The 25528-nt window shown below is 36.3% G+C and overlaps 1 protein-coding gene across 5 annotated transcripts in view; it reads right to left on the bottom strand.

Moving 5' to 3' along the window:
- Positions 1–25528, bottom strand: part of CAMSAP2 (calmodulin regulated spectrin associated protein family member 2) — a 154654-nt gene that overhangs the window by 86472 nt on the left and 42654 nt on the right. For all 5 annotated transcript variants that reach the window (XR_008916139.1, XM_007481040.3, XM_007481041.3 and 2 more), the window contains exon 2: positions 11571–11830. Coding sequence is in view for 4 of the 5 variants with exons in the window: in XM_007481040.3 (XP_007481102.2) it covers positions 11571–11830 (260 nt within the window). In the remaining variant the exon portion in view is untranslated. The remainder of the gene's footprint in view (positions 1–11570; positions 11831–25528) is intronic.

The raw sequence follows: 25528 nt of genomic DNA, 5'->3' as shown, positions 1-25528 counted from the left end.
AGTTGGCAACCAAAAGAGATGAGAAACTAAATTTTTTTTAAAGGTAGCCTAGATAATTTTTTAAGCCACATTTCTCCTGCCAAGGATTTTTGCCCACCCCACCCACCCTCACAAATTCCAACTCTCTTTGGAACTGCTGCGTTTTTATTTTCCTACTTTTTGCCCACTGCTCGCTCATTCTCTACTGGCCAGGCTATTTTTAGCAGGGGGACTCTTAGCAAACATGACATAAACCGCTTCTCTCACCCAACTGCTTGAGTCTTTCCTTCCTCGTTCCTCATCTCTCGCTGCTGACTCTGGCGTTGCTGATATTGCTTCTTCCTGACATTCTCAACCCAGCTACCTCCTGACTTTCTCCACCCAGATCTCTCCCCCAAATTTTGATAAAGGATGAAAAGGTTTGCAATTTGCAAAACTACAAAAACTGAAACGTGCAAACCTAGGTATGACTGAAGTGGCATGTGACTAAGGGTCACATGGGAGCCTGATCTGGGGGATCTAGGAAGATTCCATCTTGCCCCAACAGATTTTTCTTCTGCTCTCCTGAGGAAGTTGAGAGGAAGGTATCAAGAGGATTTCCCTGTGTTGAACTGAGGAAGGATTCCTGTACCTAGCTGCTGGCAGCATTCAGTCTCACTTGGACATCAGGACTTGCTTGGACATCTAACAGATCCTGGCTCTAACTGGTTTTGGACCCCTGCTGTGATATTTGGATATTTTGTTATGTTCTTGTAGTTTAGTAACCTAGTTACAATAGTTAGTTTTTAAAATAAAAAAAATTTTTTAAATAAGCATAAGTAAATCCCTAAACCCTTATTCCTTTTCCTTCCAAAACAATGAAGTAGATTTTTGTAGGTTTTTTCCTCTCCCTTACCCCAAAATCCTATTGTAACAGATCCCAGCCCCAGCAACTCTGCTCCTAAAATTGGCCTCCAACCAGACCCTGATATCTACTGCTGTTGCTGATTACTGCCACCAAAAAGCTAGGAGTCAGAGAAGATAGTAAAAAAACTAGGGTTTTCTTTCCTTAGGCAACAATTAGCCTCCATGTGGCAGGGTACCTCGGGGAGGGGGAGACAAGGATAAGGAAGAGACTTCCAAACAGGAAGAGGATTACAAGCATGTTCTATGAAAGAAGTTCTATGAAAGAACAGTGCACTGTCTATTTCAAACAGCATCTACCATTCATGAATGCTCTGATCCTTTTACTTATCTTACCTGAGATTCAGGGGAGAAATTCATCTCCCTGCAATTCTTTGCCATTTGGGCCTGCCCAATTTAAGATTCCTAAAACCCATGTTCTCCCTAGCTATGGGAGATCCCACAGTACTGACAAAAGAAATCTCAACAGATAAAAAAAAGGGAACTTTAAAGAGATCCGAGGTGAAATTTTTGAGCCTTTTCAGATTCAAATGTTTCATAAAAAGCCTCTGTTTTTTATTGTATTTTGCTGTTTTAAGATTTAATTTTGTTGTTTTAAGTTCATATATGAATGTATTAAATACTATTCTGTTATACTGAGTTTAATCTACTGTGTTTTAAATATTAGATATGTTCTGTTACATTTCCCCTATGACTACTGAACAAAATATTGTAAAATATCCTATAAGCACATAAACAGTTTTTTGTTTCCAGTTTGCATTTGTTAATTGTCACACAGATGATGAATGGCCTCAACCTGGCTAACAACCTTTAAAAAATTTAATGAGCTAAGAATTTAAATGGTAATTCAAAGGGATCTTCAGAAATAATTTTAATTAACTAGTAGTTTCTTAATGAATGATTTTAAAAATATTTATATTATAAAGAATGTTGTATTAAAAGGTAGAGAAACAAAGAAATGTTCCTACAAAGGTGATTCAATGAAGCAGGAAGCCAAAAAGAGATCCTGCAAAATTCTTCAGTTTAATTTACCTTCCACCAGAACAATCAAGATATCTTGGTGACGTTCTAGACCCAAATAAGTTTTACTTTATTTAAAAATATATTTGCCAAGGTTGAAAGATTTGCTACGTCCACAAAAATTGTGACAAATATCCATAAGTTCATAGTTTTTTTTTTGGTCATACAGCAACTTATATGAAATATAATAGTGAGTTTGTTTGCTATTGTAATTAACTGGGCTATTGTGAATTTTGGGAACTTTGGTACTCCTTTGAATGTGCATTATCTACTGTATTACTGTTTTATTCTGAAAATTGTCTGTACTCACTCAGTGATTAGGTTAAAAAGGAAATGAATCTCATTTATTGGTGAGAATATTTTTCTTTGACTTTTTTTTTTGCAGTAATATAAGTTTAAAATACATTTATTCTAATATTAATGCATACCCCCAAAAGCTTTAGACTATAAAAATGATGCCATTGATTGTTTTAAAAAATTACGGGATTTGCTTAATGATTTTCTCTGATTCCAGGGCAAGAGAATACAAAAAGAGACATCACACAGTGCCAAAGAAGCAAAAAGCTAAACTGCATAGTGCCAATCGAGCACAAGGTATAAGAGACCAACCAATCCCAATGGGATTGATGAATATTTTGAGTCAAGACAAGAGGACTTGGAACTTGTTTGGGGTTTGAGGTTGTGGCTGTTTAAGATGTATTAAAGGCAGGTCTTCCTTGTCCCACATTCTACCAAGTATCTCAAATTTGGCTCCTACCTGTCTCCTATAATCTAGTTCCTTTTCTGTCTTTCATGGTGTGGCAAACTTTTTATAGTCCTGGGTATTGATTGGGTAAATGCATAATTGCTTAAATCATTTTAATTGGGCCCTGATTCAAGGACCTGTTATAGATTATTTTTCCTTTACTTAGAATTTTTACACATAAGATTTTGATAGCCTGTATTTCATCCCAGAATTACCTTTTTTTATTTGGATTCTTTTTTATTTTTTTGATTTCTCTTGCCAATTGATTCATACATCTCATAATTCAGCCATGCATTCCTAAGTGATCCCTGTGTTTTTCAACACCCTCTTCAGGAGGGAATGTATAATTATTCTAAATTGCAAACTTTAAATTCTTTTTGAGAGTAATTTTAAGTTAAGAAACAAGCTACCTCTCTGAATACAAAAAAATGAACTGTTTGGAGAAGGCACTGTTAAGATGCCTGCACAGACCACATGCTGAACCAGAAGATCCAGAGTGAACTTTGGGATGTGGTGATTTGAACTGTTTGGGGTTGAACGCATTTGTTTTGTATGTATACTCTTATGCCAAAAGGTGACTGCCCCTTAACTGGCTTTTTGTCAATGAACCTAGCAATCATTGGTTTTGTTCTATAGCATCCCAAGCATATTCACATCTATGAATCATAAATGACTGTGCGGCTACTGTATCTCCAAGCACAAGGTTTTACCAATGAGGCTTGTGAATGTAACCTTGAACTGGCCATGCGGCCCTTGGCTAGGACAAACTAATTAACATGTGCGGAGTACTCTCGAGAAAGCACGGATTGTAATCTACACGCCCAAAGGTGTTCCTCTACCTACCTTACCACCAATAATGATTGTTTACGCTCTCTGATGTAATCGCCACTAATTGGAAACTACTCCCCACCTACTCAGCAATAAAAGCAGAAGGCAGAGCCCATGAATCTCTCTAGGAACTTTCTCTCCCCCTTCTTGGAGATCTGCTCCACTCCTTAATCCTACTCTGCTCCTTAATCCTATCTCCCTCTTTCTCTCTCCTTTCTGAATCTCTTCCTCCACGAGGCTCCAGCCCCTGTCGGCTTACATTCTTTACCTTAATCTCCTCTTCTACCTCGTATTCCACTGATCCTCATATTTTCCTTCCAAGGAGATACCATAGGGGTTGCCTGCCCTATTTAAACACTGACTTGCCCGTGTCTGTCATTCTTCACCCTGGTTCTCGGTTCCCTATCTCTCCTCGGGTCCCATCACAAAGGTGAGTCCCTTCCCTTGTGGGAGGACCCTGCTGGTCAGGGATATCCTTAAGGAACACCCCCCATGTTCTCTTTTCCTTTTATCCCCAAATTATTATAATTTCAAATTGGTTATGTTTATAAGATCCATTGGAGTGTTATTATTTAAAATAGTTGATGTTAAAAGAGTTGGAGACATAAACTGTTATAATTAAAATGGTTGATGTTGTAAACTGTAGTGAGTTAAAACGGTGGAAGATATAAATTGTGATAGATATAAGAGAGGGTGAGTAAATTTGACTGCAGAAAATATGTTTCACTACAGTGTCTTGGTTTTTAAATCAAATATGAGGTGGTTGCCAGGGAATATATTCCCAAATTATGAATATGCCCAAGTCAACTGGGTTTTATAGAGAATTTAATTAATAATACAATGAGTAATCAAAGAAAGAGAGAGAGAGAAAAAAAAAGTATAAGTATGAAGTGCCTTAAGCCAACATGGCCTAGACCTGAGTCTTAAGAGAGATCAGTCATTCAGTCTTTTATCACTTACCACAAGGTCTGTGTAAGCAAGGATTCTAGTGACAGCAGTCCAGCTCCATCTCAGCTGACTTCACCAGAGAGAGTTCCAGCCAGAGTCCTCCTCAAAGAGCCTTCCAGCCAGAGACTGTTCCAAAGGGCCTCTCTCCAGAGCCTCCAGAGGGACAGAAGCCCCTCAGAGGAGCTCCAGCGAGACCTCCTTAGAGATTATCCTCCAAGAGCTTCCCTTCTCCAGAGCCTCTCTCAAGAGATTCTTCCCAAGCTATCCTCATCAGAGATCCTCCAAAAGGATTTTCCCTCAAGAGATTCTGCTTTTTCTTATATAGGGGTTTTTCTCCTATGTCACCTCCCCTAAGTCCTTACATCTACCAATCACTGTAGACGTTTTCCAAAGGACTGCCCATCTGAATTCCTGCTAAATCGACTAATCCCCTCAGTAAGTCTGAACCAGAGAAAACACAGCTGAGTCGACTAATCCCATCAAGAGAAAACTTGCCCGACCCTTTTAGGTACCTAGCAGCCCATTGTATCAATTCTAAAAAACAGGCATGGCTCAAAGAACTCCTTGCCTTATTATAAGCATGGGTCCGAGTACTTTCATTGTTTAGCAAGGAGTTTTCTCCCCTAAAGCAGTCTTAAGTACGGGTGGAGTAGAGGTCCTCCCATTTCTGTTCCTGGTGAGTTCTCACATCAAAATGGGGAAAGTTTCCAGTAGGGAATTTGTTCTAATGGAGGATTCCTCAATGTGGAAATTTTTAACATTCACAAGTCTAAGAAATTTCAAGATTTACAGGAGAGACCAGTCTTCCATGGATCTTGGGGAGGGGGGGAGTAGATGGCGGGGGGAGTATAATTTAAAATCTATTACCCTAAAAAAAAAAAAGACATTTCCCAGGAGCCCACTGACTTCCTATCATTCCGTATTTCCTGTAGATAGGGATATTAGGCAGGGACATGGAAGATCCCAGGTCTTGACTTCCTGTCCTGAGCTTGGTGGTAGTAAGGCGGGTGTTTGAACTGGCTGATCAGCCATGAGCACATGGTCTTTATTTTGTGTCTTCTTTATTCCTTGATTTCTAATGATCCTTAATAAACCTCATAAAATATATTATTTTTATTAGAGATTTAATTTTAACTTTTACACTTCTATAATACGGAAATAAACCTTATCTGTGTTGCTTATGTCAGAGAGTTGGGATGAAGAGCAAAAAAAAAGTGTGGGGAAGATGCTTTAGAAATCTGTTGATCTTTTAATATCTTAGGAATAATCTTCTCTCTTTCATTTGTGCTATATGACTGGTTCACTCATTCAACAATGATATATATCACCAATAATATCTATTTTTGTTTTTAATCTTCATCCTTATGCCCATAAAGCCTCTTTTCATTTTTCTTCTGGTTCTATATAATTTTTAATTATTAGTTCATGAAGTTTGATGATTTACAGTTTATAAAACATCATGAAAAAAAGCATTACTTAAGAGATAAACAATGTGTAGAGTTTAAAATCAAGAAAGTACTGTAATTTCCCAAGTGGGATCCAGTCTGATCTTCTACTGCTTAATACTGGACACCCAACTCATTATCTCTCTGCAATTCAATAAGCTGCTTGTCATAGTCTAGGAATTCATCTACTTTGCTATTTTAGAACAGATACAATCATTCTCTTTCATACTACTATGTTTCACTAATGTGAATCTTAAAAATTCTCAGACCCTACTTCAGAACACTTGGTTTTAAGACCATTCCCCATTTTAAACAATGAAGGGACTTAGTCAGGAATGTGAGAACTCTACTCCACCCATACTCATACTTAAGCATACTTTAGGGGAAGATAAAGTTGTAAACTCTTTACTGAACAATGAAAAAGTACTTAACTCATACATATAGTGAAGCAAAAGCCTTAAGTTAAGTCTATTTTTAGGAAGGTGCTAAGTACCTATGAAGGTCAAGCAACTTGCAAACTTGTAAGGGGCAAAGAGGTGTAAACTTACTCAAAAGTTTAGTGTACTCAGGTGTGAATTAAGAATGGTCTGTCCTTTGGAAAACGTCTACTGTGATTGGTAGATGTGAGAACTTAGGGGAGGTGACATAGGAGAAAATTCTCTTTAAAAGGAGCTGAGAGAAGGAGGCACTTTCTGAAAAAACTCTCTGAGACCTCTCTCTGAGGAGGGAGCTTGCCAAAGATGAATTGGAGGGCTCGGTGGCTGAACTTAATTGAGCTGAGGAACTGAACTGGTGGGTCTCTCTGAACACTATAATCTTGCTTGGGACAAATCTTGTGGTGAGTGGATTAAAGACTGACTGATCTCTCTCTTAAGGCTTAAGCCTAGGCTGGCCTAGCACTTTTCTCATTATTTCCTCTAATTCTTTCTCTCCCTTTCATTAATTCCTTAATTTGTATTAATTAAAATCTCTATAAAACCCAGATGACTTGGGTATATTTCATATTTGGGAATTTTTCCCTGACAACCACTTTATATTTGATTTAACTTAAAGACACTGTCTTGAAACCACATTTCCGTGGTCACAGTTTAAGGCAACCACTCTTTTATCTGTAACACTAAGAAACCTCTGCAGGATTCTGAGAATCAATATAATTATTAATAGTTGAGTGAGAATCTTTTTCTATATAGGTTTTACATGAAATAACTTAAAAAGAAAAATAGGTAGCACAAATCTTGTTTAACTTTTGTAAGACTAAATCTGAAACTTGAATTTTATATTGAAATAACCAGTCTAGATCAAGTTACAAAACACAAAAAAGATAAATCTCACCAGAATTTTTTCTAAATGTTAGAAGTGATTCATAATTATCTAAACAAAAGGAGAAAATGAAACTTTTTTTAAAATAGGGTAATTCATTTTATGGTAGTTTTCAAATCTGATAGCCTAGTATATACGAAATGAAATGAAAAGCATTATATCATGAAATCTGAGCATTAGAATGGCTCCTATTTAATAGTCAACCAGTAATCAGTGACCAAGCATTTGTTAAATGCACACTTTGTGGTAGACACTGTACTAAGGACTAAGTATTTAAAAAAAAAAGGCAAAAACAACTCTTGCCCTAAAAAGCACACATTATATCAGGTGACTGAACATGATTCTTGAAGCAACAGGGAATAACTAGAATTTAAGGAGCAGGAGAGTGTTATCAACAGGTTCTTTAGGAAAAAACACTTCGAGTGCAGCTAGGTATCTCACTAGATAGAGTGCTGGGCCTGGAGTTGGGAGGACCTAGGTTCAAATCTGCCTTCAAACACTTCCTCACTGTGTGACTCTGGGCAAATCATTGAACCCTAAATGCCTTCTCTTAAAATACTTAGAACTAAAGGAAAGAGTTTTTTTTTTTAAAGGAAAAAAAATCACTTGGGTAACAGAATAGGAAATTGACTGAAATCAGTCAGTAAACAAGCTTTCTTATTACAAACATTTACGTAACCAATTCACTTGTTAGATTTTGTGCTAAAGGCTGGGAATACAAAGATAAGCCAAAATATTTTTTCTCCTCTCAAGAAATTCACATTCTAAAGAGGGATACAATCTACAAATAATTATTTACATTCAAGAAAAATATGTTGCAAGTGAAAAGTAATTTTGAAAGAAGGTACCAGAAGATAGAGGTAAAGAGATGTCATGAGATGGAAGGCCATCTGATTGAGGAACAAAAGTGATAAAAGTTTGACTTAGGGAACAGATACTTGAGATATGGAGGCAGAATCCACAAAAACTAAAAGTTGAATATGTGGAGTGAGAAGAAGTTAAAGATTCTGAAGTTGTAAACCTGCATAGTATACAAATGCAATATAACACTGCATTATAAGAAATGACAATTACAATGAACACAGATAAGCAAAGAAAGTAAACTGATGTTATTATCTCCTTCTAACCAACGCTAATCCTTCCTCTGGCAGCACAAGTGATCTCATTTCATCTGGTCCTCCCCAAAAGATGGTTCCCTCTATCATTCTCAATATCTTCTTCTCTACTAGCTTCTCCTCTATTGCCTCAAATATGCACATTTCCTTCATCTTCTAAAAAATTCGATCCTACCATCCTTAGCCTATATCTCTTCCACCCTTTGTGGCTACACTCCTTGAAAACTCTCTACAATAGGTACCTCCACTTTCTCTCCTCTCAACATCTTTTTAATCCCTTACAATCTAGCTTCCAGCCTCATCAATCTATCAAACCTGCTCTCTCCCTCCAAAATTACAAATAATCTCTCAATTACCAGATCCAATTGCCTTCTAACCTCTCTGCAGCCTCTGAAACTACTAATCACCCCCTTCTTGATAATCTTGTCTTCTCTAGGTTTTTGGAACATCACTCTCTCCTAGTTTTCCTACAGCCATACTTTTTCTTAGTTTCCTCTGGATCATATTCCAGATCATGTGCCCCTCAAGAGTTTTGTTCTGAAATAGAAAAAAGTAAACTGAATGGAAACTGTTACTTGTTGAAATAGAAAAGTAAACTGAGGGGAACTGTTTCTTTTGCAATGACTGCTGTTCTCTGGCTTGTATCTAGAGAGAGCTGCTAAGGGAACCTGAAGCTGCTTATTTGTAATGGAGGTAGGAATGAGAAATGCTGAGGGATGCCACACAGGGATACTGCCACGCAGGGCAACTACTCTGAGGAATGCTCTGGGGCTTGCCTACTGATCCCTACTGATGGCTGATGGGTCAGTATATCTTTCTAAGTTCCTCCCCCCTTTCACTCCCTCCCTTCTCCAACCCTCTTCTTCCTGCCACCCTCTCCTCCCAATTCTTCCCTCCCCCTGAGTGAACTATAAAGATATTCTTTTCTTTTCCTCTTTCAAGTCAAGGAGTTTATTGGGATAACAGGATGGGAAACTGAGGTGAGAGGGATTAGGATGTCCCTAATCTAAATGAGGGATTGAGAAAGTAGTCCAGTCACAAACTGTGACTCTTAGACAGTTAAGGAGATGGAGGACAACAGCTTTTAAATCTTCTTTCTTCTTCAAAAATCAGCAAGGTCTCTTGGCTTAGCTCCAGAGAGAAACAAAGTTCAAAGTCTCTCAGTTTCTCCTGGCCAACTCAACTCTTAAATAGACCACCATATCCTTCTTGTGAACTTCAACTGTCCAAAGCCAGAGAACCCCAAAACCAAGTCAGCCCCACCAGGGTCTTTTAGCCAGGTTCCCACCTTCAGAGAGTGACCCCAAGTCCAGTCCCCTCCCCCTGGTCAGCTCAACTGCCAACTCCTGGGAACATTCCGTTCTGGAAACTCCTTCTCTTGATTGACAACTAGATTAGGTCCCCAGTTTCTTGCCTCTTGATTTACAAGTTCTCTCTCTCTCCAGCCTCTACCACAGTTGCTGGGCCCTCCTCTGTGTCTTCCCCATACTAGTCGATTTGGTAATTTCATTAGTTCTCCTGGATCTAATTATTATCTCTTTGCTAATGATTCTCAGATCTTCTTATCTTGGCCTAATCTCTTTGCTCCAGTCTTGCATCTCCAACTGCCTATTAGCCATCTCAAACTTGATGTCAAAAAAAAAAACAAACAGCCATTTTAAACTCAACATGTCCCAAACAGAATTCATAATCGTTTCCCACAAACTCTTCCCACCCGTCCTAATTTGGCCATTACCGTAGAGGGCAAAACTATCCTCCCTAACTCTGACATAAAAATCATCTTAGACTCCTCACTATTTCCTCCCTTCCCCTAAAATCCAATCTGCTGCCAAATTCTGTCAATTTCACCTTGCAACATGTATCTACCATATATGCCTCTTTCCACTGACATTGCCATCATTGCTCAGAACAGGTCCTCATCACCTCATGACTGGACTATTGCAATAAACTGCCGATGAGTGAGCCTGTGTGCATTCTCTTCCCCACTCATCCATCTTCCATTCAACAACCAAAGTAATTGCCCAAAAGTGCATGTATGATCATATCACTGCACGCTGACCTTAGTCAATGAACTCTAGTGACACCGAGATCAAATACAAAATGTTCTGTTTGTCATTCAAAGCTCTTCATAACCTAGTCACCTCCTATTTTTCCATTCTTTTTACACCTTATTTCCCAACACATACTCTTTGATACACCAACATTGACCTTCTGGCTGTTCTACAAACAAAACACTCCATTCCCTTGTATCTGTGCATTCTCTGTGGCAGTCCCTCATGCCTGGAACATGTTCCCTCTCTGCTCTACTGACCTTCTGGCTCCCTATTAGACCCAACTAAAAATGCCACCTTCTACAGGAAATCTTCCTCAACTCATCTTAATTAAAGTGCTTTTATTCTGGTAATTATTTCCTCTTTATCCCATATATAGCTTGTTTTGTATATATATATGTGTATATATTTGTTTGCATGTTGTTCCACCGGGCCCCCCCCCCACGCCCCCCCAGACTGTAAGTTCCTTAAGGGCAGACTGTCTTTTGCCTCTTTTTGATTCACAGAACCTGTCACATTATAGGATCCTAGTAAATGTTTATGTATTGAATTAATCTAGATTTTCTGTAAAGAAATAATTCTTTCGGTCTTTTAAAATTATAAAACAACTTCATGATAACACATGTATAACCCGGAATGAACTACTTGCCAGCTCCAGAAGTGGGGAGGGAAAGGAGGGATAATATAACTTTGGAAGTATAATTGGTAAAAAAATAAAATTAAATTACATTTAAAATTATAAAACAATACAGAGCACTTTATTAAGAGTCAGAAATCTTGGATTCTAATCCCAAGTTCTTCCATTCATTACCTCTTTATATTTTAGTTAAGTTAGAGATCTAAAAATTCTGAAATAAAAAAGGATCTTACTAGTCATCTGATTGAAGCTCTAGCCAATGCTTAATTCTCTACTATCATATAAGGACTTTCAACTCATCCTCCTATATCCAAGAAAAGGTCCTGGAAAAAAGGTTTTAAATTTGATATGGTTTACACAGTTTTAAGTGGAAGGAAGCTGTAAATGTTTCACATATTCTAAAAGATGTTATCTTATAAAAACTATATCTTCAATTATAGTAAAGATAAGGAAAAAAGGCTAGAAAAAAGTAATCAGTGCTCAATTTGATAAAAAAAATAGTGACAAAATTTATGCTATTGTGTTAAAAAACATACATATTAAATAAATGTGAGGTAATCAATTATTTAAAACACTCACCATTTGTATGGGTTTTTTGTGTAGATCTCGCTCGGTTACCAATTTCTCTTGGTCAGTAACATAGAGGCCCTTCTGTGCTAAGGCCTGGATCACAGCATCATGGCCCAAAAGTGGTTTTGCAGCATCACTCTTGAGAATAAGACTCCCAGCACGACAATACAGTTCTGCTGATAGCAGCAAATTCACAACAGGGGGCTTGATGTGCTCCTGATCATACTGATCTGTATAAAAGGGCTCTCGAAGTTCCTCTGGCACATTTTCTAAAAAGAACAAAGAACTTTCCTTAATGGATTTTAATTAAACAAATATACAATTGTATGCTTAGTGATACCACTGATTATAAGTTATAAATAACCTGTGAGAAGTCACCTCTAAGAGACCTGGAAGAGCTTCTGCCATTAAGCTCTGAAGCCATGTCCCACAAAGAATCACACTGGATCTTTTCTTCAGCTTCTGTTGTCCCTGACCACATCCCAACTTGGGCCAGGGTTCAGCAAAGCAGTAGAACTTTTCAGGCCAGTGAGGGGGTTAAGAATCTGCCTTTATGTGTACAGAATTCACCTTATTATATCATCATATTTAAGGTATTTAGTAAATACCATATTGTACATCACATAATGTTATATATGGCATTCACTTAATAGAATTTCACTGTAAAAGGAGGCCTGAAACTATTAATTTTGACAGAATCAGGAATGAAAGATATACATAACATTTAAAATATAATAATAATAAAAAATATGGGTGAAACTATGAAGCAAATAAGGGAACAAATTCATTAAGTTCAATTAAATTCAATAAGACAAAAAGTATCTATTATGTTGGGGCAACTAGATGTCACAGTACACAGACCACTTAACTAAGAAGTCAGAAAGACATGAGTTCAAATTCAGGCTGAGAATCTTACTAGCTGTGTGACCTGGGCAAGTCACTTAACCCTGTTTGTTTCCTTATCTGTAAAATGAGCTGAAGAAGGAAATGGCAAACCACTCCAGTGTCTTTGTCAAGAAAACTCCAAAAGAGCCAATATAATAAAAATGACCATCCTACCCAAACTTATTTATCTATTTAGTGCCATACCCATTGAACTACCAAAATACTTCTTCACTGATTTAGAAAAAACCATAACAAAGTTCATTTGGAAGAACAAAAGATCAAGGATATCCAGGGAAATAATGAAAAAAAACACATATGATGGGGGCCTTGCAGTCCCTGACCTAAAACTATATTACAAAGCAGCAGTCATCAAAACAATTTGGTACTGGCTAAGAAACAGAAAGGAAGATCAGTGGAATAGACTGGGGGAAAGCGACCTCAGCAAGACAGTATACGATAAACCCAAAGATCCCAGCTTTTGGGACAAAAATCCACTATTCGATAAAAACTGCTGGGAAAATTGGAAGACAGTGTGGGAGAGACTAGGAATAGATCAACACCTCACACCCTACACCAAGATAAATTCAAAATGGGTGAGTGACTTAAACATAAAGAAGGAAACCATAAGTAAATTGGGTAAACACAGAATACAAAATTAAGACAGAAAAGACGCAGAAATGTCTAGAGAGAGATGGGGAAAATACAGAAGTATAACATAAAGTGATATATGAAAAGTGATAGAGATACAAGTGCTTTGTGAGGTCTGAGGTCAATGTCATGTAGACAGAGTCAGTTTAATGGAAGATCTGTTATGCAAGCTGGACTGTAAAAAAATGGTTAGAAAGTTAACAGGAAGAAAGAGGTAGGGAATTCCTAGCATAAGGAACATCATGAGGAAAGCATTACAGTATAAAAACACCAGGCATTCTCAGAAGAATGATGATAGTCAAGTGTAGCCCAAGCACAAAGTATGTGGCACACAAGAAGTATAAGATTAGGCTAGGAAAGTAAAATGCTGCTGGATTTGGGGGAGGAGATGGGGTTAGGTTATTCCCAAGACAGTTCAGACTTGACTCAGTACTAACCACAAAGAGCTGATGTAAGATTTTTGAGCAAGAATAAAAGAGGTCCACTCCCAAAGAAAAGTTTGAACCACACACCTGTATAAAGGATACTTTGGAAAGGGAAAAGTGAAATTGGGAATATTTTTTTAGAAGTTAACTGCAATTTTCCAAGTAGATGGCAATAAAAATTTAGACAAAATAAGAGGAGATGACAGAAATATTACAGAGCTAGAATCAACTGGACTTATTAATGAACTGGAGAGGAAATGGAAGATGCAAAAAGAACACCAAAGTTGTAATTATGTGAATGTTGATACTACTTGAATAAATAGTTAACATCAAAGGAAAAGTAGGTTTAGTAGAAAGAATAAACATTACTTTACATGTGCCGAGTATAAGATGACAAGTGTATATGTCATAGTCATAGAAATCCTATACACAGGTGGAAATAGGAATAGTCTAAAAAGTTTAGAAAATACAACAGGTCTCAGGAGACATGAATATGTGAATCACCTGACTAGAAGGTCCACAGCTGAAGTTGTGGGAATGAATGGGGAAAAAAGAAATAAGAGAAGATGTCAGAAAGAGAACCTTAGGTACCACTCACTTTAAAAAGTGACAAATATTATAAGGAACTGGCCAAAGAGATAGACACGTAACAGAGAAATTAGAGGAGACTGTGACGTTAAAGAGAGACGATCCAAACAGATCGATTTAACAGTATTGAATGATGCTGAGAGATCAAGGCAAATGAAGACGGAGGAAAAAAAAAGATGGTTTGAGATTTTTACCCAATTTCTTTGTGGAAGTCATAAAGAATGACTTACAGATTGTGGTTCAAAAATATGACAAAATATAATTACTAAAAAAACAAAAAACAAAACAAAAACATGAACATAATGAATACAGAGAAGTAGAGAAAGATGCGTACTAAATGTTGCAAAAAGAAATAAACAAAGCCAGGAAAACAATATACACAGTGACTTGCGAAAAGAAAAAGAAAAAGAATCACACTACAAAATAACTGAAACCAAATGCTACTAAAATAGAGAAACAAGAAGACATCTTGACTAGCTTTACTAGCTTAGGAGGATCCACAGGGTCATTATATACAACATTAATTTTTTTCTCCATGTTTTGATTGGTTTTACTGGAAGTTTTTTCTCTTCATCCTTTTAAAATTTTCTTTTACTGTAAGGGCTCTCTAGCAGGGAGAAGGGAGATGAGAGAGATGAACAAATCTAGGTAGCATAAAAAAGATAGAAAAAAAATTATTTAAAAAAGCAAAAAAAGAAATTTGCTGGTGCTAAGAACAAAAGAAATGCAAATCAAAACATTAAGTTTCAACTCCTACCAAGGAATTTAGCAAACATGACAAAAGATGGAAATTGTTAACACAGAAAAAGTCATGGACAATCCTACCCAAATTTCGTGCTATACTTATCAAACTACTAAAAAACTTTTTAACAATTAGAAAAAATCAAAACAAAGTTCATTTGGAACAAAAAAAAATCAAGAATATCAAAGGAACTAATGAAAAAAAATGAAGGATGGGGGCCAAGCAGTACCAGATCTTAAACTGTACTATAAAGCAGTGGTCATCATAAAAATATGGTACTGGCTAAGAGACAGAAGGGAAGATCAACTTGGGGTAAATGACTTCAGCAAGATAAGTGTACTATAACCCAAATATCCCAGCTTTTGGGACAAAAACCCACTATTTGACAAAAACCACTGGGGAAACTGGAAAACAATATGGGAGAGATTAGGTTTAAATCAATATCTCACACCCTACACCAAGATAAATTCATAATGGGTGAAATGACATAAATATAAAGAACTACGTAAATTAGGTGAACCAGAGAATAGTATACTTGTCAGATCTATGGAAAAGATTTTAAGACCAAGCACAGAGACAGAGAATATTACAAAATATAAAACAAATAATTTTGATTACATTACATTAAAAAGGTTTTATACAAACAAAACCAATGGAACCAAAATTAGAAGGGAAGCAACAAATTGGGAAAAAATCTTTATACGAAAACCTCTGACAAAGGTCCAATTACTCAAATTTACAAGGAGTTAAATCAATTCTACAAAAAAAAAAAATCAAGCCATCCCACTTGATAAATGGGAAAGAGACATAAATAGGCAGTTTTCAGATAAAGAAATCAAAACTATCAACAAGCACATGAAAGAGTGTTCTAAATCTCTTATAATCAGAGATGCAAATCAAAACAACTGAGGTACCACGGCACACCTAGCAGATTGGTTAATATGACAGCAATGGAGAGTAATGAATGTTGGAGGGGATGTGGCAAAGTAGGGACATTAATGCATTGCTGGTGGAGTTGTGAATTGATCCATCCATTCTGGAGGGCAATTTGAAACTATGCCCAAAGGGATTTAAAAGACTGCCTGCCCTGTGATCCAGCCATAACACTGCTGGGTTTGTAACCCAAAGAAATAATAGGGAAAAATATATGTACAAAAATATTTATAGCTGCTCTCTTTGTGAGCAAAAAATTGGAAAATGAGGGGATGCCATTTGATTGGGGAATGGCTGAACAAATTGTTGATGATGTAATGCTATTGTGCTAAAATGAATAATGAATGGGAGGAATTCATGTGAAAGGGAATGACCTCCAGGAATTGATGCAGAGGGAAAGGAGCAGAACCAGAAGAACATTGTGCACAGAGACTGATACACTATGGTACAATCAAACATAATGGACTTCTCTATTAGTAGCAATGTGATAACCCCGGACAATTCTGAGGGACTTGGGAGAAAGAACACTATCCACATCGAGAGAAACTGTGGGAACAGAAATGCATAAGAGGAGGCAGCTGGGTAGCTCAGTGGATTGAGAGCCAGGCCTAGAGATGGGAGATCCTAGGTTCAAATTTGGCTTCCCAGCTGTGTGACTTTGGGCAAGTCACTTGACCCCTAGTGCCTAGCCCTTACCACTCTTCTGCCTTGGAACCAATACACAGTATGGATTCTAAGACAGAAGGTAAAAGTTAAAAAAAAAAAGAAATGCAGAAGAAAAACATATGATTGATCACATGGTTCAATGGGGATAGGATTGGGAATGTAGACTAAAAGATCACTCTACTGCAAATATTAATAATATGTAAAACCCAGTGGAATTCCTTGTTGGTGACAGGAGTGGGGTGGGAAAGAACATGAATCATGTAATCATGGACAAATATTCTAAATTAAATAAACAAGTTTTAATTAAGAAAAAAAAACATGGAAAGCCAGACACACAAATCTATTTCCAGGAAAACTATGAATTGGTCTAACTGCTGTAAAAAGTAACATGGAATTAATCCTTTTTAAAAAGAAATTGGACACAATATTTTACTTGTGCAGTATTTTAATTGTGTTCATACAGTTCCTGTTTATTGGCAAGTAAATTTCCAAATATTTTGTACTAACTGCAATTATTTCAAATGGAATCTCTCTCTTCCTTCTGGTTGTTAATAACATACAGAATGCTGATGGCTTGTGTGGATTTATTTTATATCCTACAACATTTTTGATTGTTAGTTAATTGATAGCAGATTGTGCTGAACAACAATAGATTAGTAGATTGATAGTTAATTGTTTCCTATTTGATTTTTGACTCTTTAGGGCTCTCTGGTTAAACTATCATATAATCTGAAAAAAAAATAATAATACTGTTTCCTTGGCTATGAGAATTTCCTCTATTTTGTTATTTTGTCTTATTGCTATTACTAGTATTTCTAGCATTATATGGAACACAAATGGGATATAAGGAACATCTTATTTTACCCCTGATCTTATTGGAAACTTCTGATTTATACTCATGAAAGATACTGTCAGCTTTGGTTTGGGACAGATAACTTTTTTGACATTAAGAAAAGTTTTATTTCTTCTATGCTTTCTGGTATTTTTAATATGAATGGGTGTAGTATTTTCTCAAATGTTTTCCTCCTTCTATTGACACATATGATTTTCTTTTGTATTTCTTAACATAATGAATTATGTTTATGGTTTTCATAACATTGAACTAGCTCTGAATTACTGATATAATTCTAACTATATGCAATATCAGCTTTGTGATAAGCTTTTAAAAGTCTCTGTCAATATTTTATTCAAAAAATTTTGGAACACTAATCATTATCAGTATTAGAGTCATTTTTCTGTTTTGACTGGTTTTTTTAATTTTCATTTTTTAAAAATATTTTATCATATCTACATATTTCATTTCCCCTCCCCTCTTCCTTCCCCCCTCTCAGATACAAAAAGCACTTCCACTGTTACACAAATGTTATCACTTATATCTATTTCCATATTATTCATTTTTGCAATAGAGCAATCTTTTAAAACCAAAACCTCAAATCATATGCCCATATAAACAAATAATAATAAGTCACTTGTTTTTCTTCTGTGTTTCTAATCACACAGTTCTTTCTCTTGATGTAGACAGCATTCTTTCTCATAAGTCCCTTGGGACTGTCTTGTATTAGCAAAGCCCATTACATTGTATTATTCCACAATGTTTTACTTTCTGTGTATAATGTTCTCCTGGTTCTGCTCCTTTCACTCTGCATCAACTCCTGGAAATCTTTCCAGTTCACATAGAAATCCTCCAGTTCATTATTCCTTTCAGCACAAATAGTATTCCATCACCATCAGATACCATAATTTATTTAGCCATTTCCCAATCAAAGGGCATCCCTTCATTGTCCAATTTTTTGCCACCACAAAGAGTGCAGCTATAAATGTTTGTGTACAAACATTTTTTCATTATTATCTCTTTAGAATACAAACCTAGTAGTGATATTGCTGGATCAAAGTGTATACATTCTTTTAAGCCCTTTGGGCTTAATTCAAAATTGCATTCCAGAATGTATGGATCAATTCACAACTCCACCAGCAATGCATTAGTGTCCTAATTTTGCCACAACCCCTCCAACATTTATGTCATATTGGCCAATCTGCTAGGTATGAGGTAGAACCTCAGTTTTGTTTTGATTTGTATTTCTCTAATTATGAGAGATTTAGAATACTTTTTCGTGTGCTTATTGATAGTTTTGATTTCTTTATCTGAAAACTGCCTCTTCATGTCCCTTGACCATTTGTCAATCTGAGTGTTTTAACACTTCTTGATTGAGGTATGAGGCCCAATTTTGAGTGATAGAAGGAATTTGGGAGGACCCTTTATTTTCCTATTTTTAACAAACAGTTTATATAGTATTGGAATTATTCTTTAAATGTTTCATCGACTTTGCTTGTAAAGTCATCAAGTCCTGGCAAATTCTGCTTGGGGAGTTTATTTATCAATGGCTTGATCTCTTCTTCTAAGTCCTCTATTTCTTGTTCTGATAATTATGGACACATATTTTTGTAAATATTTGTTTTTCTTTAGATTATTATTACTGATATATAATGAAGAGAAACAGTTCTTAATGTAATTTCATTTATATCCTCTTCAATGACTGTGAATTTATCTTTTTTATTTTTTATTCTTTCTTAAATCTTTAACCAAGTTAATGATTTATCTTTAATGGGAAAAAATTCCCTAGTGTGATTAATTTATTTTATCAGAGTGAGTCCTTGCTCCTATAGCTGGGATCTTTCAATTGATCTAACACTAAGTTACTATACTCATTTGCTTCTTTATATCATGCACTTAATCTGTACAACTGACCAATCTCTCTTTCTTAACTAGTCAAATCTGTTTTGTCTCACTGACATTTAATGAAATTAGATTATTTCTGATTTGTTCTTTAATTCACTATTCATTCTGTAGGATTGTTATTTAGTCTCAAATTAGTTCTTCAGCAACTTTTTTGAATATAATTCTTATTGCATTACAGTTACTCAAAGATGTACTTAATATTTCTATTTTTCTTCAATTGTTTGTAAGGTGTTTATGCTAGTCAGTTGCCATGCACAATAGAGATATCTGGGTACTCCTTTTTATTCCCATTCAATACACTCCACAAGTTGATGAGAGCTAACTTTTCTAAATTTTATTCAGATCCTTCACTTCTTTTTTATTTTTCAGTTAGATTTACCTAGGTCTGAGGAGTCAATCTGGGGTCCCCACTATTATAATTTTACTATCTGTCTCTTCTTGTAATTCAACTCTTGTCAGTATTTGTTATAACATTGGTACCTATACGTTTGGAATTTATATTAATTTCTTATCTATATTACCTTTAAGATGTATTTTCTCTCTTTCTATTAATTACATCTATTTTTCCTGTTGCTCTGAGATCATGATCTCAACCCTTCTATTTTTACTTCAGCTAAATATAAGATTTTGCTCCAACTCCTTATTTTAACTGTATGCATCTTTCTTTTAAAATTATATTTCCTATAAACAACATATTGTTGGATTCTCTTCCATTTTATGCATGAATTCATCCCATTTGCAGTTATTATTTCCCTCCCGCCATCCTGTTTTCTTATACTTTTCCTTCTCTTTGCTGCACACCCCATTTTTATAAATAATAAAATAAGCGAATGAGCTCAGTAACAAGTGTCCTGCATTTGTTACATGTAATATGCTATTTCTCAAAAACCTCCTCTTTTCTCTAAACTCCAAAAGGGAAGCATTGTGCTTTCTTTTCCTTTAAAGTCACTTTTCAAATCCCACCCTCCTCCTCAGGGTTTGTTTGGGGTAAGATGAATCCCTCCCTTTAAATTACCTATGCCTATTGCCCCCTTTTCTTTTCTCTTCTGTTACCTTCATGAGTGAAATGTATTTCTGTTCCTCTCCATATCTCAATGTGTTCTTCCCTCATTTGGCCAGTTTAGATAAGAATGAGGATCCCAAGGTCACCTGCCCCAATTCCTTCCTTCTTATTTCTATAGATTTTTAATTGTATAACCCATACTTTTCCCCAATTTTCCTTTCCCTTGCCTTTACCCCAACCCACTCTCAGGGTATTCTTCTCTCCATTTTCCATTTTTCTTTTAAATAAATCATCAATTCCAAGGCCCTTTATTTGAATTAGACTCCCTTTCTAGGACCACTGTTGATAATAGAATCCTATTGTTTTATTTTGTTTAAACAGAGTATTGGGGGAACCTGTTTATCATTTTGCCACATTAGAATCTGATTTATCCTTGTTTATTCTCTTTTGATTGTTCACTCATGTTTATCTTTTTTTTTTTTTACATTTCTCTTAATTCTTGTATTTGATCTGAAAAATTTCTATGCATCACTGGTGTTTCATCAGGAATATTTGGAAGTCTGTTTCATTAAAAATCCTTTCTTCCCTAGTAGGACATTACACTTGCATCTATTTGTTATTCTTGTTTGCAAGTTAATATTCTTTGCTTTCTTAAACATAAAATTCTCTACACCTTTTATTGAGATGGCTACTAAAACTTCTGTGACTCTGACTGTGGCTTCTTAGTATTCTTCTTACAACTTATAGTAGGTTTTTCTTTGACCCAGAAACTCTAGATTTTGACTATAATACCCCCCTAAAGTGTTCATTTTGAGGCTTCTTTCAGGGGATGACTGGTCAATACTATTTTTCCTTTGCTCTCTAATTTTAAGAGATTTAGGCAGTTTTCTTGCATGATTTCTCAAAATAGTATCCAGCCTCCTTTTTTGGTCCCAGCTTTCACACAGTCAAGTGATTTTTAAATAACCTATCCTTGACTTGGTTTCTGGGGTGATTGTTTTTGTAATTATGTGCCTCAAGCTATCTTCTATGTTTTCTAGTCATTTAATTTTGTTTTACTCTTCCTTCTTGTTTCACAAGTTTCTCTTTGACCCATTCTAATTTTCAATGAGATTTTGTTTTTGGTTGGGAGGGAGGGAACACATAGGTACCTTTTATGCCAAGCTATTATTTCTTTTTTTCATAGCAGCCATTTTTTCCCTCTAGAACTCTCATTTGGTTTCTAAAATCATTTTAGAGCCTTAAAAAAGGGGGGGGGGGGGCGCGGCCCACTGAGTGGCTCAGTGTATTGAGAGCTAGGTCTAGAGAGGGGAGGTCCTAGGTTCAAATCTGGCCTCAGACACTTCCCAGCTGTGTGACCCTGGGCAAGTCACTTGACCCCCATTGCCTAGCCCTTACCACTCTTCTGCCTTGGAGCCAATACCCAGTATTGACTTCACGACGGAAGGTAAGGGTTTAAAAAAAAAACAAAACCTATTGTATCATCTCTTCTAGAATTCTATTTGAATATGTGTCCATGCTGTTTTTCTTTACCTTACACATATTTTGGAATTATTTCCTTCTTCTGGGTTGATGTCTTGAATGTCTCTATCCTCAGTGTAATATAATAGATCTTTAGGTTAAAATTCTTTTCTTCACTTGCTCATTCTTCCAGTCTTTGGACCCTTATGTTAGGATGGGATTCTATACACTGCTAAAGAGATTGTATGGATTCAAGTTTTGTCTTCCTGGGTACCTCTATTGTTTTCTTGGAGTATTGGGTGTTATGATTCCAAGATATCAGGGAGAGTTCAAGCTAAGAACCTACAAGTTGTCATTGTTCTCCAAATGACATGATCCAGATCAAAGCCTGATTGCTGGTCTTCTGGTCTAAGCTCTCATTTGAGTTTGTGTCTGAGGAACTCTCCTATTGGCTTACCCATGGTATGAAAGAGACTGCTCATCCTATATTAGACAACTAGGAAATTTTGTAGGTACAAATTAAAGGAATTACAACATCCCTTTGTTGTAGGATTTCTGTCCTAGTTATTTCACTGTGTGACAGAGGCTGGCACTAGAGAAAAAGTGCCAGACTGAAGAGTATGAGAAATCCATCACCTGGATAGGGGAGGGGCCCCAAGAGTGGAATCCTGAGGAGAGAAGAGTGGTTGGAGGGGAGAGCAGTGAGGCCCTCAGTCGGGTGAGGTAAATAAAGACTTTCTCCTGAGGGTTACTCACTTTTCCTGCTGGTGACTAGAAATCTTTTCCCCCAACATTTCCCAATTGAAGGGACTTTCTGAAGAGAAACCCGAGCAGGCTTTACCTCAGCTCCTGTTGCCCAGGGGTGAGTCAACCTGACTTTCTCTCAGGGGGTTTAGGCTGCCAAGGCCTGAGTTTCCCCCAAACTCAAGGGGGGGGGAGAAGGGTTTTAGAGACAGGGACCCCCTTTTCCCACATTCCTTTTCCCATCCTTCCCTGCCCATTATTCCTTTTGTATTACCTGATTGAGTTAACATTAAAAGCTATCTGTTCCCCAAGCTGAGTGTGAGTGAACGGATCAAGGGGAGACCTTTTGGTATTGAGTAGTAGAGGGGGGACAAGAGGGACAAGAGCGTATTGGGGAGAGCAGCTTTAGCTAAGGAGGGAAGGCAGAAGGGGGAAAATCTTCAAACCCCCTCTCCTCTCTCTGAGCCAACCCATTACATCTGCTGTCTCCCCTGAACCCCGCTTTGAGAAGGGTGTTTTCCTCTCTTTCCCCCTCCATATCAAAAAGTCCAAACTTACCTCAGGGTATAAAACTTCCTTCCTTTTTATTTTTTTTAATACAACTGTAGGATTTGGGCTAAGCTAAAGGTTTGGGAGTAAGATTCTGCTCAGCTCCTAGGGTCAGAGCCACATATTTGCTCTTGCTTATAAATTTGTTACTCTTTCAATACTCAACCTTTGGCCTATGGCAGCTCTTCAACCTGTAACACCACAATTAGGGACATGTCCACCACTCAAACTACCATGGATCTGTGACCCACAAACAAGCAGTGATTAAGAATAAGAAAGCTGCCAGTTGGCACCTGATTCCAAGCCTTGTATAGGATCAGGTTCCTGAACTATTTTAAATAGGCCTGGGATCCATTCTTTTTTTTTTTTAATTAATTAAAGATATTTTTCCATGATTACATGATTTGTGTTCTTTCCCTCCCCTCCTCCCATCAAGACCTATTTCCATATTATTAATATTTGCACTAGAGTGATCATTTAGAGTCTACATCCCCAATCATATCTAGGGTCCATTCTTGTGCCTGATGCATAGTATGAAAACTCTTTTAGTTCCTGCAAATTGCAAGTTCTATCACATACTCCTGGCCAATCCAGCTATAACATCCTTAGATCCATCTGATTCCTTAAAATTATTTTGGCTAGAAATACAACTTGTATTTGTTTACTTAATATCTCATTGAGAACTCTATACACTGTGTTGTTTAAATTTTTGTAGAGTAGTGTTGTGTTGTGTTGGGGAACATCATTTGAACTACTTCTTGCTACTCCACCATCTTGGATCCCACCTATATTTTTCCTGACTCAAATCTCTCCCCACTCCAATCTTTCTAATACATAGCTGCCAAAATGATTTTCTAAAGTGCAGGTCTGATCAAATCACCCTACCCTCTCCAAGGAATGAGCCAGTAGTTCCCTGTTAACTCCAGAATAAAATATAAAAATTTATGCTCATCCTAAAATCTGTCTTTTCTTCCTTTACAATCGTATTGTCTCCCCCTTCTGTGAACTATATGATGTAACTAAACTGTCCTCCATTTCTATGGTTCCATAAATGGATTCTTTTGTTCCTTTACCTCTGCCTCCATGAATTCATATTTTTTTCCCATTTCTGATGTTACTTTGATTTTCTTCTTTTAAAAAAATTATCCGATGTTTATTTTATTTTTTCCTTTAAAAAAATAGGCCCTATTTTTATTTTGGTTCAATTGACTTTTTGCTTTCAATTTTATTTATCTGTGTGCTTTGATTTTCAGGATTTCTGACCTGATGATGATTAAGGGTTTTTAATTGTTAGCTTTTCTAAAATTTTTTTGTTGCATGTTTAATTCAGTGATCTGCTCTTTCTCTTCTATTAATATAAGAATATAGAGATACAAAATTATTCCAAAATACTGCTCTAGCTGCATTCCAGAATTTTGGGCATATTATCTCATTGTAATAATTATCTTTAATGAAATTGTTTCTATGATGTCTTTATTCAACTATCTATTGTTTAGTAGATTTAGTTGCTTAGTTTCCACTTCATTTTTCATATGATATAGAGACCCATTAGTGAATGCAATTTTTAGTGTATTAGACAAAAATGCATTTAATATTTTTGCATTTCTACATTTCTTATGTAGATTCTTATATCCTAATACATGACAAAATTTTATGATGATGCTAACCACAGCTGAGGACATTAAACTTCTTTTCATTCCCATTTGGTATTCTCCAGTTGTCTATCACATCTAGCTTTTTTAAGAATTCTATTGAACTCCTTAACTTCTTTTCTGATTATTTCATGATTAGATTTATCTAGGTCTGAAGGAAATTGCATTGAAGCATCCCACTACTATAAAGTTTTACTTTTTATTTTCTTTCATGTTCACAGTTATGACCGCTTTGTAATTCTCTTCATCATTTTCTCTTAAATCCTTTCTTGTTTCTTCCCCTGTCCATTTTTAAAGTCTGCTTTGCTTCTGAATACTACCATCCCTTAATTTACCTTGTCTCTTATCCCCCAATCCATCCCTGCTTCTTTTTTTTAATACCTTTCCCTTTTACTTCCCTATTAAGATTAATTTCTGGACCCAAAGGTATTTAAAAGTTTATTCTTCCCTCCTTTAATAAGTTCAGATGAGAGTAAGGTTAAAGTGTTACTTACTTCACATCTCTCACTTCTTTCACTGCAAAAAACTCTCTTTCTCCCCTTCCATGAATTTCCCCCCATTTTTCTTCTCCTTCCTCCTATCTCATGCATTCCTCTTTCCCACTCTTCCATTCCTCTCTGGAGGTCATTCCAACATAATGCCCAGGTTCTCTAACTAGATTTGCTCCAAGACCTTTTGGTTACGATAAAGGTTTTCAATTTAAGAATGTAAACTGTTTAATACTGTGGTGTTCCTTATGATTTCTCACTTATGTTTACATTTTTTTGTTTCTCACGAGTCTTGTGTTTTTGAATGTCAAATTGTCTATTCAGCTCTCTTCTTTTCCTCAAGAATGCTTAAAAGGCTTCTATTTCATTAAACATAAATTTTCCCCCTGTAGAATTATACTGTTTTGCTGGATAGGTAATTCTTGGATGTAATTCTAGACATCCTT

The sequence above is a fragment of the Monodelphis domestica genome, chromosome 2 (assembly GCF_027887165.1).
Source record: "Monodelphis domestica isolate mMonDom1 chromosome 2, mMonDom1.pri, whole genome shotgun sequence".
NCBI classification, from domain to species: Eukaryota; Metazoa; Chordata; class Mammalia; order Didelphimorphia; family Didelphidae; genus Monodelphis; species Monodelphis domestica.
This window is presented reverse-complemented; position numbering and strand designations above follow the sequence as displayed.